Source organism: Macrosteles quadrilineatus, unplaced genomic scaffold (assembly GCF_028750875.1).
Source record: "Macrosteles quadrilineatus isolate MER2022 unplaced genomic scaffold, UCM_ALF_1.0 Scaffold_7__1_contigs__length_78375512, whole genome shotgun sequence".
NCBI classification, from domain to species: domain Eukaryota; kingdom Metazoa; phylum Arthropoda; class Insecta; order Hemiptera; family Cicadellidae; genus Macrosteles; species Macrosteles quadrilineatus.
In genome coordinates this window covers 19322363-19339042 of record NW_026542600.1, presented here as the reverse complement: position 1 = coordinate 19339042, position 16680 = coordinate 19322363, and the positions used below count along the sequence as shown (strand labels likewise).

At 33.7% G+C, this 16680-nt stretch overlaps 1 protein-coding gene across 2 annotated transcripts; it reads left to right on the top strand.

Annotated features, from left to right (window-relative positions):
* Positions 1-337: 337 nt before the first annotated feature.
* LOC128998639 (uncharacterized) lies at positions 338-8893 on the top strand. 2 transcript variants are annotated; one of them, XM_054424862.1, is made up of 4 exons: positions 338-410; positions 4733-4800; positions 6045-6218; positions 7000-8893. In XM_054424862.1, the coding sequence occupies exons 2-4, from the start codon at positions 4746-4748 to the stop codon at positions 7203-7205; spliced, it is 435 nt and encodes a 144-aa protein (XP_054280837.1). In that variant the 5' UTR covers positions 338-410; positions 4733-4745; the 3' UTR covers positions 7206-8893. The 2 variants fall into 2 exon arrangements, with proteins under 2 accessions (XP_054280837.1, XP_054280838.1); XM_054424863.1 differs by lacking the exon at positions 338-410 and adding an exon at positions 1164-1206.
* Positions 8894-16680: the final 7787 nt, after the last annotated feature.

Below are 16680 nucleotides of genomic sequence, written 5' to 3'. Positions count from 1 at the left end.
AAATGCACGAATCCAACTTGTAGTCAATTTTACTAACGATAAAATTACAGATTGAGTAGCAAACCAAACATTTACTTCCCATTATAGATTATTTCATGAGAAAACTCCTTGGGATCGAAGTTTTTCTATTTTACTGTGCACCGCGCGTCTAAAGAAGGGTTTTAATTTCAAATGAAGTTTCAAAACTAAATTCAGAATCCCCTATTTTTCATCATTGATTTTAGTGACTTGAGTTCAGAAGCAACGAAGTATTAAACAATGATTTGTAAAAATATATATTTTTATTTAATATTTACGCATTGAAGCCCTCTAAGGGTGGGAGTTGGGGGTTGCAAGGGGTGGTACTGATGCTGGGTTGCTATGCGCGTGATACATCTGGTCGATCGTCTGCTAGCGATGTAACCCTCTCAGTAAGTATTCATCTCATCTTTATGTTTTTATAAATATTCTCTCCAACACGACGTAGTTTCTGTGCTTTTGTAATAAAATTATACACACGATCTGATAATTCAAAAGGACGAAACTGTCTTCCTATACAAATCGATATTACTCACCGTTGCATCTTGGAAAATGACATAGTATTATAGTTTTTGACCTTTAGATAATAATGACGGTACAAACGTAAATTATACGACAGGTAGGCCAGTTGAAAGACTGAAATAAAAGGTCAAATAAATTTGCTAATTTAATAATGTTGTAATAAATAGTCGACAGAAAATTTGTATTTATTCTTGTGTGGCTGCTTGTGCTGGGTTTCCAAAAGGGCAGTGTTTCAGTTTATTAAGTTAAACGACTTCTTGTAAGGCCGAAAATATGATAAAATCAATTCGGACACAACATAAAATTATCTTCAAGTGTAATATTCCTATTTAGTATGCCATACTTAACAAGATTATGTGACACATTGAAAAACAGCACACATAGATTCCTCGATGAAAGTAGAATGAGCAAAATAGGCCAATGCAGTAACAAAGACAAAACTATAAGAATAAAATAAAATATTGTATTACATGAAAACCCCTTGCCTACTGTACGATTATACATCAGACTAGATGAAAACACCTTCTATGTTTGCCTTTGTAAGATTTATCATTATCAACGCAGCTGCAGCTATTAATAGTTTAATGCAAATACGAACTACAGTTTCTTCTTCTTTGAGTTCACCTCTCGATATGTTTGCTTGACCTTGAGACATTTACTGGAGAGGTAAATATTTTTTATTTGAGTTTGGAGTGGTAACGTTTATGTGTATACTCATACTGTTTTAGTCAGCATACAGATACGCAGATACTTATATCCGAACGAATTGACATGGCAAATGCTTGGCTAAACTAAACAACATCCTTATTCTTACACACTACAGTAGATAGATGATACTAGATAGTAGATTCTCGGGACTCTCCTGACCTTGTCGTGCCTCTTTAACCCGTAAAAATATAGTTGATAGTTTTGTTTTTATCAATACCAACGTTATGTACTCTAGACCCCAAACTGGGTTTAAATGTAGGTCTGAGGTCTGGCAATTGATTACTTATTCTTATTGCTGATAATACTTTACTGCCAATAGACTATTGATGAATTACAATATTGACATCTTATGGAGCTTTAAACTTTATAAATAGGATTTAAATGTGGTTGTATTCAACTAAGCAATCAGCTGTTAGATTGAAATTCACATATAAATTGTTCTAAATAAAGTTGGTCAGCACCAGTGAATCTCTGGAAGTTAATTAAAAAATAAATCTAACGTTAGGGGGCGAGACCCTAAAGTAAATTACCTTTTGAGTTACCATTCACTCCACCACATGATAATACTCTTTAAAATGACACATCAATAATAAAAATCGGGTTAGTAGGACCTAGAATTTTAGGGATGGACGAGATTGGATTTTTAGCTCGAGACAAGTCGGGATATTTTATTCCTCATAAAATTTTGAGACAGGATTTCCCTTCCCGCACGTTCGATATGTTAACCTGATTTTGTAACATTGTTAAATACCTACTGATTTATGACAGTGACAGATGATTAAATACAAAAATAATAATAATATCCAAGCATATTTAAAATCTTTTGTTAAAAAACATAAGAATAAATAACAAATATTAATTAGTCACGCCTTATGAAAAATAACTCTTGCTCATAAAATCTAGGTTATATCAGTTAGGATATAGTTCAACTTTGAAAAATTCAAATTTTATCAGTCTGAAACATCAGTCTTACTATTAAAGTATGAAGTAACAATTTTTCGGTCCTGTGTTAGTTTTAGAATGATTTTGGAGTGACTTGATTTGGCTATGTTTACAGTAGTAAAACATATCTCACACTGCACAGATACAGTAACAAACTGCGTGTTACAGTAACAAAACTTCTCATCATTTCAAAACATCTCATCAAAACAACAATAATAAATAATAAAGCAATATTTACATGTAAAGAATTAATTAAATAAGAATGCCTTCGCAAAGGAAACGCGACAGCAACGCGCTCCTGTATTGCGGGTATTGCATTGTATTTCTGCAGGCGTTTTAACGGTTTTTTAAAATCTCGATCAAAATAACATTGAACTTTCTTTGTGCAAAGGATTAGACATAGTCAAAACAAATACAAAATTTTTCAAAATAATAAATAAAGTTTACAAAATACTTAGTTAATTAAAATATGACAAGTCTAGAGACTATGGATCACGTAGATACACATCAAAATGCATTATTAACATTTATTTAAAAAAATCATGGATGCCATAGAAAGAATTGCTTATCAACCATTCCCATAATTCAGACCTAAATATCTTGAAGGATACAGTTCTGGCTGAGGCAGGAAACCAATCAGGAGCCAAATTCCAAATTGAACTAATCAATGATTAGTTACTGAACAACGTGGATCGATTTCGAGCAAGGCTTAAAAATGTGGGTCCGTTTCAATGGCCGCAATTTGAGTGATGTTGTGTTAAAAACTTAAAATATGGTATTTATTTTGCAAATGGCACAGCCTTTCCAAAACTTTTCTATGATTAAAACCTTAAGAGCAATAGTATTTTTAAATATATCCATTTCCCGTGGACCACCCCATTAAGGGGGTTTGCTGTCTGTTTTTCAGATGTCCAACTAACCTGATTTTTACTATTGAGGTGACATTTTAAAGCATATGATCATGTAGTGGAGTGAGAAATGGTAACTAAAAAGGTATTTCCCTTTAATGTCTCACCCCCTAACATTAGATTTATTTTTAAAGTTAACTTTCAAATATTCAATGGTACTGGCCAACTTTCTTTAAAACAGTTTTTATATGTACTTCAATATCTCATCTGCAATAAGTAATATATTCTGCTTTTTCATTCAGTCCCCCTAAGGGGATAATTGAATAATGTTATTAAATGGTTTATTTGATGCACAGTAATATTAGTATTTTTGTATAAAAAGTTTTCAATGTTGAATGTGTCACATAGAGGTAATTTTCCTTAAAGTTATCTAGGTTTACCTTATATTTGTCGGGTACTTGAAGAGAGGTATGAAGCCAGATGTACATTTTTCACTTGCTAGGCATCATTATGTGCTAAGTTTATATGTATACATCACTGCTTACAGTAAAACAAAAATATTTATGTACATTCGGTTGGCAGGCGGTATACCTACGGCTATGACATGGTGGACAGACCAGGCACACTACTCGTTACTGTCTGATTCGATTGTGATGGTATGGTTGGTACATAGTAGGGTATGGGTTGGAGGGCGAGAGGATGAGGGTGAGATTGTGATTTCCGAACTTTCACTTCTATGACTGCAGTGTTGCCATTTCTCTGCAAATCGGGCTTCATAGCTCTCATCAAGATGCTGGCAACTATAAGCATTGACTATTCAGCTGAAGCATGGACCAGCTGTCACAAATTGTTTATTCAATAATTACGTAGTTCTATGAGCCAGTCATACATTCTGCTAGTGTTTAAAACTCTATTTCCTGCCTTATTTTTTGTTACTGAAATATTTGTCATGTCATACAAGATCTTACAATGAGTCGTTCAAGTTGTATTTAAAGTGCATAGTCTACAAAGACAGTACCTAATTTACATCAGCACAATCTGTCAGTGGTTCTCTTCAACTACTGTTTGTACATTTGTAATTAAAACAGGGGCCTTTTTCATAATAAGCTACAAACCACATAACATTCTTAGTAAATCAGCTGATCACCCACTGCAAATCTAATGTAAATTACAATTAGTTTATTATGAAACAGGTCCCAGGTGACAATTTTAACATAGGGATGGAATGTCTAGTTTTATCATTTGTCAAAGCTATAAGGTACCGAAAACCTACATGATAACTGTTATTGAAACTGGGAAATTACACCAGTCCAATGTTAACTGCAACATGATGAGTGGAAATAAAACAATAAATTAGTTTGTGTTAAAGATTAAGTTGGGTTTGATTCCTAGAATTTAATAGAACCTTGATGACATTTTTCTAGACATTATTAGGTTGAACCTTAGTATAAATTCTCTAAAGAGAAAGGTCCTGGAATGTTGTTTCATAGTTTTTCTTCTCAAATAAAGCTCTTTGAGATATATATCTGTTCAATAGATCTATCTATTGACGATATAGATTCTATATGACTAAGTTGAAACAAATAGTAGTTCAATTAACTTAAAATCAAAAGTTAACTGATGTTAGTAGTTGTTGTTTAATCCCCAATATGCTTAAATTCAATTTAATTGCATTATTCCTTTTCTTTTTTCAGGTGATTATCAGAAATGATTCTTCATTTGTGGGAGTTAGCTCTGGTATTACTACTGTACTGTCTTCAAGGTAAGTTTATGTTATGGTGTTTGTCAAATTTTTGCTTTCAGACATAGATAAATAGTCATATATTCAAATGTTCAAATTGTAAAAAGTATCAATTAGTTTATTGAGAAATACACCGATAGAGATAGATGCATTATTTGTTATACTTTATCCTAGCAAAATTTGTTCTGTATAAACTCAATAACTGGGGAAAATTTGTGTCAAAATGTTTTGGGCTGAACCTATTGAAGTTTATCTTGACACTTTTTTTATTTCCTTTTGATGTTTGCATTCTACTTGTATGCTAGGTATGAACCTATCGGCGACAAGACATGGATGGTTGTTTTAATCCTACATTGAAACAGATTGAAAATATACATAATAATACTAATGCATTTATGTATAAGTGTTCTTTTGGGAAAAACTTGTTTTTTCCTAATACACAGCAGATGAAGATTATGCTGTTGATGTTGACAATTATGATGCTACCGAAACTTTTAATCATGTTAAAGGTTCAAACTGAATCAGGGCTACAGTAAAACATGTAATCGTAGGGCTTTATGGCAATCCAATAAATTACAATAAGCAATTATTATTGTCACCAATTCTGTCCATCTTCAGGATTTACATGGACATATATTTTAGTCATCCTTTATTATAAATAACATCCACTTTAGAATACCCCCTTCACAGCAAACCTACAGACCAGTGAATTAACATTTGCCTGATTGGCTTCCCAGTAAAATAGTTTTCTTAAACTTATCAGATTTATTCTCTATTTAAAAAATGTGTTTAAATTGTATTTAGGTTATCTGCTACAAGGAAATTATTCAAAATTCAGTTTTTTAATAAAAATACCCACGCCACAGCAAACCTGCCGGCTAAGCAAATTTTCATTTGTAATTGATTTTCAATTAAATCTATTTAAATAATATTAGGTTGTACGATTACCTAGGTTTGCTGCCCCAAGGAAACTAATAAAGTGTGGTTTTTAGTAAAATATTAATAGCTTAGTTTAAAATGCAAAGTTTTATGTTTTAGGAGTTAAAAACCCGATTTAGGGGAAACCCATAAAGTTGCATATTTTAAAGACAACAGTACCTAATTAAAATAACATAAAATACAATGGTCGCATATCTCTATGAACCAAAATAGCCTTTGGTTGATATTTACATTCTGAAACGGCCTGGACCCCTTTATTTTGATTAGGTAGTCGGGTTATTTGTTTAGAGTAAGTATTAGGTACTAATTTTTAATGTATTTTGCAGGAGTATCATCTATCAATTGCTACATTTGTTCTTCTCTAAATGGAAGCAACCCAAACTGTCAGGATCCATTTAACCCTGCAATGTCAACTTATAAAGAGAAGTGCATGGTCCCAAAACAGGGCCATGTTGGAATGTTCCCAGCTAATTTCTGCATCAAGATAGATGGAAAAAATGGTAAACTATTTACAAGATATTAATTATTTAATAGTAGTTTAGGCAAAGATCGCGTAACGTTAACGACATGAGTAGAAAATTTTAGGTACGAGCCTTGGCAAGTGCTTAAAAAACTTCTACCAGTGTCGTTACACCACTACTTTACCTACGACCGGTTTTTAATTACATCAATTTTTAATTAGTTTTGGTTTTTAGCCTCTAATTTGCCACTGACATTGATGCAACGACTCATTGTACCAATCACTACTTGCACCAATCATTTAACAATTAAATTGGTAAACAGCTGGTTAGTTGAAGTCGAAGAATTACAATTTTACTTCTTCTCTCTCAATCCTTGAATCTCATTGGTCCGTTACCCGTGTTGTTATGTGTAAAACTATGCTATTATGTACAGTAAGTAAATAATGCTGTTATGAGAAACTTTTCAATTCTAAGAATTGAACTGGCTACTTAAAAAACCGGTCGTAGGTAAATATATTTCCAATCTTACAAGTTCCTGTGCATATGTCTTGAACAATCCATTTAACTAACTCACAGAATGTTTTGAGTTTTGCCAAATATTTTTTTCTTTCTAAAATCCTTTTTAATATGTACTATTTCTGTATACAAAATCAGTACTCTTTACTCTTCATGTTATTTTAAAAGGGAATAAATCAGACAATTTTAAGGAAATATACCGTACTAGATGATCCAAAGAGGAAATGGAAATTTGCTTAGTCTGTATTTTTGCTGCGTAGGGGTATTGTTTCACGTGACTTACTAGCTTGAAATAATTTTTCAGTGGATACCAAAGAGATTATGGTGATCCGAGCTTGTGTGATAAAGACAATGGACTCTCAGTGTGGGGAGTTCAGGTACCAGGATACTATGATGACTGGGTGTATCCAGTCTTGTGATTACGATGGATGTAACAGAGCTTTTACAATAACATCACCTTCAATTCTGACCATATTTGGCCTCGGATCTCTCTGGCTCCATATCACCTGACCCTGACACCTTCACATCATATTTAACATTTGTATATAAACTATGTTGCAAAATGTTTTATCTAGTTATTATTCTTTAAATTTTTTTTTAATAGGAACAAATATTTGCAAAATTTAGTTTTCCTTAGTTAATGATGATCTAGAAAATCATTTTCATAAGTTACAGGATTTAAAAAAAGTAAATCACTTTTGACAGGTTGAATAATAACATCAGTGATCGATTTAATTTACTATTTCTGTTGTATATTAACCCTTCCAGGGCTATGGATGGATATATCCGTCAATCTTTGTTTACTTTCGGGGCTGAATACGGATGTATCCGTCCCAAGAAATTTCTTTTCTGGGCTAACGACGAATATAACCGTCCAAAAAACAAATTGATATACGATGTTTATAATACGGTAATAAACATTACACTGCATTATAAATGTGTTATTTTGTTTTTGTGGTTGGCAATAATAATTCCTGCAGCTGTTTCGGCTATTTTGCACCATAGAGTGTGTAAGTAAATATTGCTGTCACTTTAAACATGGTTATTAGTGAGTGATGTTTACATTTTGTGTTTATTGAGCTAAAGTTACTAATGCAAACGATCTGAAATTTGAAGATGTTATTGAGATGCTTAATAAAAGTATGTCTGAGTGGGGTTTTATACTTTGCAGTGAAAATATTAGTATGGAATGTGATGTGATGTATATGATGAACCTGAAGAACAGTCTTTACATAGTGTAAGTCTTGGGGGGGAATGGGATTGAGATCATGGGAGCGGAACTGAGTGGTTTAGATTTACTGTACTTCAGAATGAGATACATTTTTATGGATAAAAAATAAAACAAGGGAAGGAATAGCCTAAGGTTGACGGATATGTCCGTCTGCCGCCCACAAGAATACTCAAGATTATTGGCTTTTTTTTATATTTTGTGATTATCACTAAGGGCGGCAGATGGATATATCCGCCCACCTTATGTTTTTTGTGGGCCAAAGACCGATACATCTGTCAATCAAATTTTATTTTCTTCATAACTTTTGTACAAAAATTAGTTTAGCCCAAAGGAAAATCTTTTTATGACCCATGGATATCTTCAAGTGAAATTAATACAAAACACAACCACTTTAGTTTTTAATTTTGGCAATACATAATTAAGCTCCAGCCCTTCATTTAATTTAGCCCTGGAAGGGTTTTAATATTAAAGCATTTTATATTAGATAGGAAAACACCTTTCCTGTAGGATTAGCGATATATCCAAATGTGATGGTTATGGAAACAATTTAATTTTACTTTTGATTTCTCCCTGTTTTTTAAACCAAGACAATCCCGCCTGAGTATTAGCGATTCTTCAATACTTTACTGAATGTAAGATATCTTTTGTGGTCCATTTCGATCAGTTGTATAAGTTTATAAAATAAAAATAAATAAATAAATCTTATAACTCTTTATTCTATCATAACTATCTTAAGAAATATGTTTATACAAATTGTACCAACAGAAGGATTGTTTTAGCAATAATTTAGCTTTCAAAATAATTTATATCTTTCATAGATTTGTAAAGTGTATATTTCATAGATAGATTTAAGAAATAATAAGTTTAACGAGTCATCCAGTACTGTATGATCCATGAAAGTGTTATTTTTGATCATTTAAATCTATAAAACTGTTTATTAACTAGTGTTAAGAACAATTATTTTATATGTGTGATTAAATAAAAAAATATTCTATTAGTACATTGAAATTTAGTATTAAATATACCTACCATCATAAATTTAACTTTAAGACACAATTTAATCTCATGAGTATGGTGGGAACAAACCAGTGGCATCATTTCACCAAATCCTTGGGGGGGGGGGGGGCAAACACCAAAACCAAAAATTGTAGGAGAGAGGGTCCGGGGGTCCTCCCCAGATAATTTCGCAGTTTTGAAACAAAAAAAGAGGGGTTTAAGCTTATTTTAATTTTCAAAAGCACTTTGAATTAAAAAAAGTTATGAGTAAAATTTATTTTAATTTAGCCAGAAAATTAATGAAATTAACAATTATTATTGATAACAGACAGAAACATACATTTAGCAATGAATACGGCTGTATTCATAGCCTATAGTATATAACAGTTTATTTTGGTTTTTAAATAAAATACAAGTATTTAAGAACTGAAAAGCAAATCAAATGTTATCACCAATAAAATAATTTTACACAAAAGTACAAAAGGTGCTATTTAACTATATTAAACTGGTAGTCTACAATGTTCAAAATAAATTACGTAAAATTGATACACGTGTATAATTTTTATGCTTGAATAATTCATAAAAGTAAATGACAAAGCAATGCTTCATAAAAATCTGCATGTTTATGTATATATAAACTAGAAGTAACTGGTTGATCGTACAGAACCAAACAGAAAAAGTAAATGAATAACAAAACTTATAATTTATGTAAACTCGAAATGTGCTATCTAAGACAATAAAAAAATAATATTTTTGTTTCAAATTACTGTACAAGTATAGGCAGATTTTTGTCTGCCGTGCTTTTTAGGATTTGACAGGAGAAAAAATATTTGTATACAGCATATTTTTTTCTTTAGCCCAGGAACCAGAGGGGGCAAATTCTTTCTTTTGAAACGTAATTTTTACAGTATTGCGGTTTAGTGCAGTAGAAATAATTGAAAATATACCTGGAAAATATACAAGTTGAAACTAATTGCAACACAAATGATTCTTGCTGGGAATGGTAGGTAATATTCTTCTAATCAACATACTAAAAATATACATCCTTGTTGCGCAAAATATGTTTTTTTTGGCCACCAGCTTGAAAAAAGTGTAAATATTTTAATATTTGAAAAAATACCTTTTTGGGTATCAAATTATAGGAAATTAAATGCTGAAAAATTTTTATAGTGGTTATAAGCACTATTAAGAAATACTGTCGTACAAAAAAAAAAAAAAAAAAAAAAAAAAAAAATGGAAAGCATTTGCAGTATTGACTAACATTTTTATTCATACATTTAGGTTGCTTGTGTCAACATTACCAATGCATTACCTCCATATATAACTTGACATCCAATGTTAATCAAATCTTCTTCAGTTATTTCTTTGTGGGATCCAAAACTGGAAGCTAATTCGCACAAAACTTCAGACTCAATCATGTTCTTGAAAGCTGACGACTTACTTTTGCCAAATAATACACTGGTGGTGTCACAATGCGTGAACAAAAAGTAAAGTTTTGTTTTGCATGCCTCCTTTCCGATAGATCCTTGAATGTCAACAAAATATATCAGACTGTGTGGTAGAATGCATCAAAATGATCTTAGTAGAGTGATACAGTAGCAGGATTAAAATATCTGTATCATCTGCTTCTACAGTGATATTATGTGAATTGGCTTTGTTTAGAACTTCTTTTACTATTAGGGTATCTGCTTCCTCTTTTGCATGAATGAAAGTGTGGCCACTTTCCTGAAACAGCTTCCCAGTGAATATATTAAGCGTTGTTTATTTGTAGAGTTTGAAAGAAATTGGATTTTCTTGACAATAACAGGTGTATTTTCATCAAAGGCTACAACAACAGACAACTGTTTTATGCGTAATCTGCGCTCCATATATTTTATATTTGGTTTTTCATATCCATCAAAGACTATTGTCACCTTTCCATACTTTTTGTTAACACAAGATTCGTATTGCCTTATAATATCGTCAAATGTTTCACAAGCAGACCATGGCAGCTGATGGTAAATCAATGCACCTCTATCAAGAACATAGCAAGCACTTTGGTGAAAACATGGCTGCTGTATTACATTGAAATTAATGCTTTCTATCGTCCTTGCCAATGCAGATTTATCTGACTTTCTCATTTGCTGAGTACTCTGGTCAAACAGTGAAGTAGGTATAGTGGATAGCTCGTAATTGAAAAACTCCCTTCCAGATTTAGCGGTGTTATCCAAAGAGATGCAAGCAATCATTCTCTGTGTTATCGTGAATCTATGGCGATTCTCACCAGCCATAACAATTCCTTTCCTCAATACTTTCATGGTTACTGCTTGCTTGGTCTGATTTGAGTAAAGTTTTATCTTTAAAAAATGCCCCAGTGAGATTGTCTTCAATTTGTCTTCCAATAATGTCAGCAGGATCTGCAGTAACCTTGTTAGCACTATCCGTGATTCCATTATATATATTCCATAAACCACTTGAACAAGCACGAAATGGGTTATGGTCTGAGAAAAACGCCACAATGTTTTTCATATCTTTAAAGTCTTTGGCCATCCTGGCATCAGATAAATCTCAGATGAATATGTTGCTCAACTGCCTGTAAGTGCTTTTCAAAATTTCCTGACCGCTCAGCTGAAATAAATGTTTTTACAATACTCACCATATCCAGATACAAAAGCCACAGATTGGCCGTACGGCTTTCTTATTTGAGAAGGTCCTTTCTTTCATCTATGAGTGACGGTATTTCATTAAGAAAAGTATTTGAAATAAGTTTCTCTTCATTAATGTTAACTTTGAGCACGTTTTGGAATAGTTCAAAACATTTTCAAGATGAAGATTTACATCATCATTGTTACTTGTCTCCACCTCCATGGTTTCATTGGTGTTCGTTGAAATCTCACTCAAATCTGCTGGTAAGCTGCACTTCAGTAAAATTAAAGCAGTGAGAGCTGATGAAATTAGAAAATGCCCTCAAAGAGCACGTGAATATGCTTTGCCTTTTTAACATGTGGGATACTGAATTCTCAGCATAAACTGTCTGAAAAGCATCTTCAATGCCCGATCCAGCCATCAGTTCTCCAATACCTCCAAGAAAGGACATTAATATGTAAAACCTACCCAGACGGTTTACAAGATTATCAAATTCTCCTTTGTGATAACTGCACATTTAACTTCCATTGCCTTTATCCACAAGCACTGATCAAAGGTAACAATAGGATTTTCAACATTCAATCTTTTTGCTTCATATTGCTTATGCACATGAGTGTGGTGTATACACAACTGTGAGAAGTTGGATTCAGATCAATCATTGGTAGAAAAGAAGTTGCTGCACCACTTCAACTTCTACTGCAGTTTGCACGTATCCTAATCTTGGTTGAGGTGCTCAAATAACTTACTGGTACTCCATTCTCCAAAGTACATCAAGAAGATTAGTTTGAATTGGGTCATAGAGGAGGTGTTGAAATTTCAGTTTATTCGTGGCTGTTCAGCTAGGAGATTGAATGTAGTGGAGAGGAATCTTTGCTTTTAGCGAATTTCCCCTATAGGGAATAAGCTATTACCATAGTACTCATGGTAAGACCTGGACCCGGGACCGATTTACTTTTTTTGTTTTGAGGTCCCTAGAGGCCAAAAACACCATCCGTTCAAATTCATATACATATATTTATATATGTGTCAGTTAGCGCGATAACTCAAGCAAAAATCATCCAATTTTGATGAAATTTGGTACAAACGTATAAACCTACGTTTATTTGAACGAGTTCGCGGACCAGCATGATCGGACTATGGGAAGAGGGGTTTATGAGGTAAAAACGGGTTTTAAAATTTTTTACCCTAAAAACTTAAAATTTAGCAATTTATTTCCAAACCATTTTGTAGAGCTTAAAAAAACAAATAATTTAGTATATTGAAGCGTTATGCGCCTAATGGTTACGGAGAAAATACCAAAATCTGTCAATTTAAAATTCCCCTGTTATTCTTATGGGGAATAAGTAGTTTGCTTGTTTATGAACATATTTTGATCAAATTTGGAAAATGCATTCATTTCATATTAACATTTTACAAAAAACAACTTTTTACCCTCCCTGTTGCAGCAAACCTAAATACTCGTTAAACTAATGTTATTTAAATAAGGAATACCGTACATGTGATATTTTTAAGGAGACATTTTAGCGTAAATCCAATCATGCAAATGGAAATTCGCTTAGTCTGCAAATTGCTGTCTGGCTTAGGTTTGCTGTGGCGGGGGTATTTTTATAATGTCACGTTCGAATTTACTAAAATATTTTCAAATTATTTTACAATATTCATGCGGGATAATACAGACTTTCTCGACCCAAAAGTGGGATTTTTGTTTTGGTCATGTGGATAAACTGGTTTCGGTTCGGCGTCAAGCCAAGGATCTCGATCTCGATCTCCGAACTTCTGCCCTGCCTCTGCCATTGCCACTCTGCCAATTCTACCACTACCCACTACCGAAACTGAGGTCCGGTAACAAAAACTATCGATAGTACGATATTCTTGATGTTAGTACAATACTATCGACCTGCTAACTATTGATAGTTACAAACTGTCGATAGTGCAATCGCTATTCGATAATCGATACTATGTTTTCACTACACTCCGAACTCCGATCCTACTCCACTCCACTGGAGTCCACTCACTAGTGGGTGGGAGTAGTCAAGTCAAGTCGAAGTCACTGTCGCTTCGCTACACGGTGGGCAGATTTTCCCATCCTTGTTAGTCAGTCGTGACGTCATCGTTCATTCGATCGATTCGGGAAGTCGATGTAGTTCTAAATATCGTCTATCGATATTTGATCGTTATTCGTGTCGAATTCGTTAACAACATCATATGGTTATGGTTGTAGGTTGTAGGTTTAGGTTGTTTCTCTACAATCTATGAATATGAAGTATGATTCTGATAGTCACAGTAGAAAACCCTTTTAAACTAAAGTTATAGAACGGTCTGTAATTTAAATTTACCGCTCATATGCAAATCTAATTGTATTATCGGTAATAAGGAGCTTATACCCCAAGGCGTCTTTCATAGGTACGCCTTGCTTATACCCAAGTTGGACTTGGCTTTGTGACCAAGTAAAAGATAAACAAGAACTTAAAGCTATTATACAGGTTATGGCCAAAATCCTGCTTACAAGCACGCCTGCAAACAAATTTGCTATACGTAGATACTTCGGTTTCTTGCAATTTTAGTATAAATTGGTCGTATGTATTAACATTCGATATTAACACCTAATCTTTTGAAACACATTGTGTGGGCACTGGCACCTATACTAGCCCATTTGGTTAATGTATGCTTTTTAGTTGGTATTTTTCCTGCTCCATTAAAAGTCTCTAGAACTGTGCCTGTCTATAAAAAAGGGTCCCGTGACAATGTTGCAAGTTATCGACCAATATCGTTGATTCCTGTATTTTCTAAACTGTTTGAAGCTATTATGTTTGCTCAATTGTACGACCACCTTGAAGCACACAGCCTTCTGGTGCCTGGTCAATGTGGCTTCAGGAAAGCCAAATCCACTATATTGGCTGTTGATTCTATTGTACAATTAATTGTTGATGCTTTTGAGTCTAAGAAATCTACCTCCGTAATACTTTGTGACCTCTCTCGCGCTTTTGATTGCGTGTCACATGAAATTTTGCTCCTGAAATTGGGAAAATATGGCCTAGAAGGCAGTGCTCTGAGATTGGTCAAATCCTACCTCAGTGATCGCCAACAGGTTGTAAGTTGGAATGGTATTACATCTAAACCATTAGCTGTAAGACACGGGGTTCCGCAAGGTTCCATTATGGGACCTCTGTTATTTTTAGTAACAATCAATGACCTCTATACCAGACTTGAAGGTAATTGCATGTTGTATGCAGATGATACTTCCCTTATCTCATGTAAAGCGACCCGTGAACAAGCAGAGCTGTCTGTTAAGAAGATTTTTGAGTCAGCCTCAAATTGGTTTGTTGACAATAAATTAGTGCTCAATAATGAGAAAACACAGTACATAACATTTAGCCTATGTGATTCCCGGATTGTTCCTTTCCAAGAGCCTGTCAAACTCCTTGGTATAACCCTTGACCCCTGTCTCAATTGGAAAGACCACATAAGCCAAGTCTGTACTAAACTAAGTAGAGTAGTACATCTTTTAAGACGTCTAAGTGACCAATTGCCACAGAGTACCCTTAGAATGTCCTTCTTTGCATTTTTCCAACCTCACATATCCTATGGGTTAATTTTGTGGGGCCACTCACCCAATGTCGAAAAGATCCTGCGACTGCAAAAGAGGGCAGTAAGGATTCTCTGTCATGCTCACTATAAAGAACACAGTAAGCCCTTGTTTAAGAGACAAAGAATTCTGACAGTTGTAAATATGTATATATTCCAATGCCTTGTTAGTATTAAGAACAGCATGAATGACTTACATGTAACCAGTTCAGTGCACAATCATGACACTAGGTTTAGTTCTAAGCTTGTCATTCCTCGGTCCAGGACTGATAAAAGAGCTAGGTCATACCCTGTTTCAGGAATAAAACTGTTCAATCACCTTCCTGGTCATGTGAGAAATCTGGAAAGAAAGAACTTCCAAACCGTAATATTAGACTGGCTAATTGAAAATCCTTTTTTCAAATTTAAAGAGTTTTTTGAAACTGTATTTAGTTGAGTAGCCTAAGTTTTCCTCTAAACAACCTGTTTGCTGTTTTTGCATGGTGCATGCATTTTGATGAACTGCATTTGTTTTGCTTTGTATCTTTTTGTGCATGGTCTTGAACATATTTTTTTTCACAAGGTTGGTTTTGATCGATTTTTGGTTGGTTTGATTTTTAACTCATGATATTTATTTTATTTTATGCTTGTACATTATGCTTGTACATTGACATAGCCTGTAACAATGTTGATGTTGATTGGCCAAATAAATTCATTGTATTCATTGTATTCAACAAAGTGTAATTTCGATTCCACTTGATCACCATCATTATTATCTTCTGTTGCCTCCATTTAAAATTTAAAATCCTCTAATAGGCCTAGGCCTAAGTTAATACTTAAGTCATATAAATATAAAAATGTATAATTTAAGTTAAACTAGGCCTATCCAGGAAACAACTTCTCGTAAGTTAAGTACGGGTAAGTTATAAATTAAAAATTAGACTAGTGAGTTATATCTGAAAACAAGATTAACAACTTTTCTTTCGTTAAGCTTGTCGACATTACATGCAATCCAACCAAACAAAAACAAAGAAAGAATCAAAGAACGAGAATCTAGAGTCCTGAACCTAACCAAGCAAGATTCGAGAAAGAAGATGGAGGCGTTTCGTTTTTCGTTTCAGCGCAGCGATTCTCTAAGTAAAAGTAAATTAGGGATATTCGATATCGACTATTGACTTGTGGAGCTATGCGATACCAGTACGATAATTGCATCGCATCAACGATGACGTCACGACTGACTAACAAGGATGGGAAAATCTGCCCACCTCGCTACACTAGGTTTCAATTCAAGATTCAAGGTTTGCCGCCGTTTCGTTTGGCTTGGTTCTAGTCCGAGTCCGACTTCCGTTCCGTAAGCCGTCTCCTTCTCCTAAACGTAAATAATTTAACTAAAAAATAATTTAATGAAATTTTTGTAAATGGCCGCCATTTTCCAATATGGCGGTCAACTTTGAAATTTCTTATAGAACACCCTATATTTTATCATGTTTTCGGATAGAACATGCAATTTAAAAACTTTTTTAGCCTTGACATTTTTTCGATAAACACACTCGTTTAGGAGTTACAGCC